The 5,844-nt window shown below is 38.1% G+C and overlaps 1 protein-coding gene across 1 annotated transcript; it reads right to left on the bottom strand.

The window, feature by feature from the left end:
• Positions 1-233: 233 nt before the first annotated feature.
• Positions 234-4,915, bottom strand: LOC140135729 (protein phosphatase 1 regulatory subunit 3E-like). The gene has a single exon (XM_072157330.1). The coding sequence runs from the start codon at positions 4,376-4,378 to the stop codon at positions 3,230-3,232; it is 1,149 nt and encodes a 382-aa protein (XP_072013431.1). The 5' UTR covers positions 4,379-4,915; the 3' UTR covers positions 234-3,229.
• Between the last annotated feature and the right edge of the window lie 929 nt (positions 4,916-5,844).

Below are 5,844 nucleotides of genomic sequence, written 5' to 3'. Positions count from 1 at the left end.
ATGTCTAAAATGGTTTGCAGTATAGTTCTTAACATAGCCTATAGGCACGACGTCTAATTTGGTCCGATAACGCTATCGCTGTACCGATATGTATACCGATGACTCTTTCTATCGTACCCTGAACATTTGCATAGTGCTTTATCGTTTTGTATTTAAATGAAAAACGAGAACACAATGGAAATGTTGATTATTTATACTCCATACAATTTATTAAATTACTAGGGAATGATAAAAAAAAGAGTCATCGGTATACCTAACCGGGCACCTATAGCGCTATAGGACCAAATTCGATGTGATGTCTTAAGACCCTTTTCTACTTGGAACCCTTTCTCTCAGAGTGTTATATCATCAAGAGGACTGAAGAGGACCGATTCAGTTTATAGTTGCACAAGAAAGAACCAATCCTTTCCTGTAAATTTCTGTAAATCATGGCTCATGACATCTATTATATAAAAGATTTCTTACCCGCCTCTGGATGCTTTTCTTAATGCTTACACATTTCTCACAACGTATAAAAAGCAGAGGTGTGTAATAAGAAAACTATTCTATATACATGTTCTATGGCACCTGACTTCCATCCCATGCGTTTTACTCCTATATAAATAGGTATTTCCAAGCACGAATAATCCTATACTGTGCTCTACTAGTAGCCTTTTGACCATGGCGGGGATGGCAATCCATAAAAACCGCTATTTTCGATATCGAAACAGCTATAATCCAGTAACCGCCAGTGATCCCCTTGAAACTTAAAAAAATCCAAAGTTAGACCTGGTCTAAGTGGAATTTAGTCTCAGGAGAAAGGACATTTTCCTTTACATTTGCTTAAGGGATTTTGTATTACTTTTGAACTTTGCATTAAAATCTTTAAAAATTTGCTAGCTACTATTGGAAGGAAATAATAGTAAAGGATCATTCCTGAATCCTGATGGAACTAAATTCCACTTAGATCAGGTCTAAGTAACTCTTTGTGCATACGGACCTTAGGAATTGCCACTGTCAAAAGGTCCTATCTAGTAGGGCTACTAATGTGAGTAGTCTACTCTCACATCCCTGTTATCACATATTAAAATAGTCAAAACAAGAACATGTTTTGTTTTGTTTCCTATTGTTTAAAAGGGGTCACATTGACATAGGCTACATAATATCACATAACTACTGCTCAATTTTGATGTCACTTTCAACAAAATAAAATGTTTACAACAACATGATTGTATTGTCATGATAGTGTTAAGGGGGTACTACACCCATGTGGTAAATTTGTGACTATTTTTGCATTTTTCTCAAAAAATAATAACACACTGGTAACAAAAGTTATGTATATTATTGGGGCAAGGAATCCAATTACTACACTGAAATTTCAGTGACTCAAGACAAGCGGTTCAGTATATATGATAGGAAATGAGGTACATCCTAGCGGTACCTTATTTCTTATCATAAATAACGAACTGCTTGTCTTGGGTCACTGAAATTCCAGTGTAGTAATTGGATTCCTTGCCCCTATAATATACGTAACTTTTGTTACCACTGTGTTATTAGTTTTTGAGAAAAATGCAAAAATAGACACACATTTATCGAGGGGTGTAGTACCCCCTTAACAATGTGCACTAATGTTTTATGTATAAAATCAAAAAGTGAATGGGTTGATCTCTAACTCTATTTCCTTGAATCACATGCATCACAAGTATGTCTTTGAATGTCAACATCAATGCACAACAGAAACATATTATTATTTCGCTTTATATGTACAGATTTTACATGATCTAGACTTTTCAAGGTATTTGGCAAGTTCAGCAACTTATAAACCGTATTAAACACTCACTCATATCATAACTCTGAATAAAAATGCATATTTTCCTTGAAAAGACTAAATTGGATTTTTATACAGAACCTGTGTTTTTATAAATATAAAGTCTTCATCAAAAAGGGGCATCATCCTCATCCTGAGTCCATGTATGCATGCATGGATATATTCCATAAAATATAACAATGAAACATCCACTCTATATATCTGTCACTTAAATACACATAATTTCATCACAATCATTCTCTCGGGATCATAAAATACCCCCTTTAAATTCCCTCATACATATCATGAGATTTCAAGGATGTCAGGGGTCATGTTAAATTATAATTATTTTTCACCCCTCGCGCTCCTGTATGGTTGAGCCATACCGCCTTCATCAACCGTACGATCTACCGTAGACGTGAGTTCATATCAGCTCACGCTGTTAAAAAATGCTCCCCTGCCTTTTGCGTCAGCTGATTCCCTCGCTTGTTCCCAGTTTCTTCCCATGCTCTTCTGTCAATGACTTTCTTCTTTCGCATTGAAGCAACTCCAATAAACGTGGGGTATTCATCTGATGAAACAGGATTTAAACAGCTGATCAGCTATGTTTTTCAGGTATTTGCGACTGCGCCTTAACATATGACCCGACCCGAGAGCTAGATGCCGCTCAGTACCAGGTGCTAGCTTCGTGGTATATATATTATTGCTCGTAGCACTTTTATTAACCGCTTTACATCTCTTCTTTGAATCGCGGTTGATATGTTCAAATTATAACATTTCCCCACTTAAAAATGCAACCGATGCCAAAAGAAATGTACAACAGCCTCCTAAATCATGTAATGTTACTTGTACACTACACGATAAAATAAAATATATTCCTCACGACTTGGAAATAGGTTTAACATTTATTCATATCACATATATTTTCCTTGGATACAAGTAAGCTTATCGAATCGTTTTTCAGGTCAACATCGGTTGACACTGACCTGGTAGTGGTATTATTAAGGCTGTGCAGATATGCAGATATCAGTAGTGGGGTTGTCAAAAACACACGAAGTATAATGGTGGTTGGTGACTATACATAAAAACCAAGATGGCTTCGGTTCTCGATCCGATTGCAATATTCCAGCTCTACAGTCTGCACACAAAATAATTTCCATTGCAAACAAGTGCTATTGATAGTACTAGTACTAAGTAGAATAGTACTGCAGATTTGATTTTTTTTTCATGAAGCCAGATACATTTTCATATGTACATGGACTTCATAATTATAATAAACTTGCACACTGAATCCACAATAAAAACAGAATTTTCTTTGGTACTTCATAATTTATCAGGCTGGCATATGTACATTGAAGATGGTGATTTATCCGAACGTGTTCTAGTGTGCTTTACTGCTTTTACATAACAGACATATCCCGCGGCGGATTTTAAGCAAAATAATCAAAGAAAATGAGTCCAGAACTTTTGGCAGTCGTCCGTCAGTGTTTCCACTTGGGCCGAACATTCAATCACATAGTTGTGCCCGAAATTACTATCCCAATACTCTGTATTTCCAGCTTTATAACACACACAAAATTCCATTGTTCCTCCAACATCTAGTTCTCTTGGAGCTGATAATCCAAAGGAGAATCTGTCCATAGGTCCATCACAAGATCCATGAACATAGGAAGCAGGTACGTCTCCAAAGGTACGCCATCCGTCGCAACTGTACCTGATCTTCACTGATTTATGATAGGTAATATTTCTTACCTTCACCGTTCCAAGGATTGTAAAATCGGACACCACGGCATTTTCTAGACAAACATTTTGCTTGTGCACACGGGTGATGAAGTCATGTTGACCTCCTGGTTGCTGAAAATTAAGAGCTAGGTATCTTGGAAGAAGCGTGACAGAATTTCCGTCTTGCGAGGAAGCACCAAAAGCAATACTAGGATAGTCAGGTGAAGTTTCATTTTCAAGAATATGCTTTACTGTCTCAAGATCAAGACCTAAAGCATCTGCAAAACGAACCGATTTTCTGCGAGGGGTATCGGGCGCATTGGGACTCTTCAGGGACGGTTTTCTTCGTCGTGGAGTGGACGAACCACTGTCCGCTGGGCTCACAACCGGACTAGTTGGACTCTGTGGTGTGACAGACCCTAAAGGAGATCCGCTTTCACAACTTAGAGAATCTTCTGGTGATAAGAAGCCACTGGCGGAGTTGTTCATACATGCTGATGTATCTCTCGGCGGTATTTTCAACTTTGAGCAAAGACCACAAGACTCACCTATCGAACACTCTTCTGAAGAAGATTCATTGTTGGGTAGTTCTTTAGGAGCACCTGCTTTGCGAAGAAATTCCTTAAAAGAAGATGGTGACAGATTTGCCCAATCTGGGCAGTCAAAATATTCATCATCCGATAGGGTTTCTTGAGATGTTGATCGCTTCGGGATGTCTACAGCTTCATCACCAATGTCGTTGGCAATGTCATCGGGTCTTTGCATTGTACCGATACCGTTAGTAAAACGACTTGCCGTAGTATTGTTAGAACGGTTTGGTTGGAGTAAATTTTCGAAGCAATGCGTTAATGTTTGTAAGTCCCCCTGCATTGCAAAATGTTGAATGCGGCCTTAAAAAGCCGACGGTGTTTAGTTGACAACATCCCACATCGTACTGCCTCTCTTTCGCGGCATGTTAACGGGCAATTCCCGGTTAGCACCGGTTTGCACGTTCTTCACGCGAACGTACTGGAAGTACGTCGTGTAGAACGTGCCTACGTGAGGCAGTATTTATACTGCGCTGGATGCTGACGTCATTTGCCCGGTCAACTACATAAAATTAACCTGTACATGTTGTCTAGTTTCAAGTGACATTCAGTACTTCCATAGCTGACTCACAGTTAATGTACATGACTGAAAATAATGTCATGCGTCAAATTCAATATGCTTGAGCCGTTGGTGGGGAAATCCGTTTCAGGAAAAAAAAGAAAAAAGGACACGACGTACCCGCTTTGGTCAGCTTATGCATGTAGTACCTCCAGCGATGAAGTGCAATTCAATCGGCGAAATACAAAGTCCAAATTGTCCGTTTTGACAGAAAACGGAAAATACGGAAATAGCTGCATCCGATATCACGAGTATCACGTCGTGATCGCGTCGCATGAATTTATTTAAGTAAAATCAGTCCATGGAACTGTAAACATACATGCGCATGCAAACGCGGAAGTACTGGCTCACTAAACTTGTACAAATACTATAGTAGTTCCTTTCTCTTCTATTGACAAATTGTAAAAATACCACACATTCTTACGATGAAATAGTAACGTGTGACCACTGCAGTGTGACACAACCGTGAAACAAAAGCCAAGATGTCACTTGCAAAATCTTGGTATTTACAAATTTGCAAAATATATTAGTAAATATTTTGCAAGTCATCCAGTCATAATATTATTTTGTACTCCTATCTCCATTGTACTCATAATGCAACTGCGCAATCTTTTACCTGTAGTGTTGTTTTCCGGTACAGTGATCTTGGTTGTAGCACTTTTTGGTTGTAGGTAGCCTATACCTTTTCATATGTACATCGGCCTTTAATTTTCACAAATCACTACACCCATAGAAATAAATTACTTGTTGGGTTTAGCTTACATAACTTTGTAAGTTTGAGGTCACGTGTTGTCTCAACTTTTCTGATTATATACACGAATTACATGTTCCAATATCTGTGATTATATAGTCCTAGGCAAATACTAAAATGCTAACAATTACAAGATCGTTAATTTGTTGGCATACATTTATATTGTTACAATTGTATGTGACTTAATTTTTACTTTTGCTTAAAGGGGCATTTCGTGATCCACAGCCTCATTCCCCACTTTTCCCAAAAAAGTTGAGATTTTTACACCACTGGATACCTCTGGCTACATAATGTTTATGTACCAAATATTTCTTGCAGATTAATTCGTTTAGCAAAAATATCGCCAAATTTGAATTTCGTTCTGGTGCACCAGAACGAAATTACAACACATTGTCTATGGAGCAGTGAATACACATAATCATGCATAACTCGCAAACGC

The sequence above is a fragment of the Amphiura filiformis genome, chromosome 16, assembly GCF_039555335.1.
Source record: "Amphiura filiformis chromosome 16, Afil_fr2py, whole genome shotgun sequence".
NCBI classification, from domain to species: domain Eukaryota; kingdom Metazoa; phylum Echinodermata; class Ophiuroidea; order Amphilepidida; family Amphiuridae; genus Amphiura; species Amphiura filiformis.
Note: the sequence above shows the minus strand (reverse complement) of the source record. Positions and strands in the feature narration are given on the sequence as shown.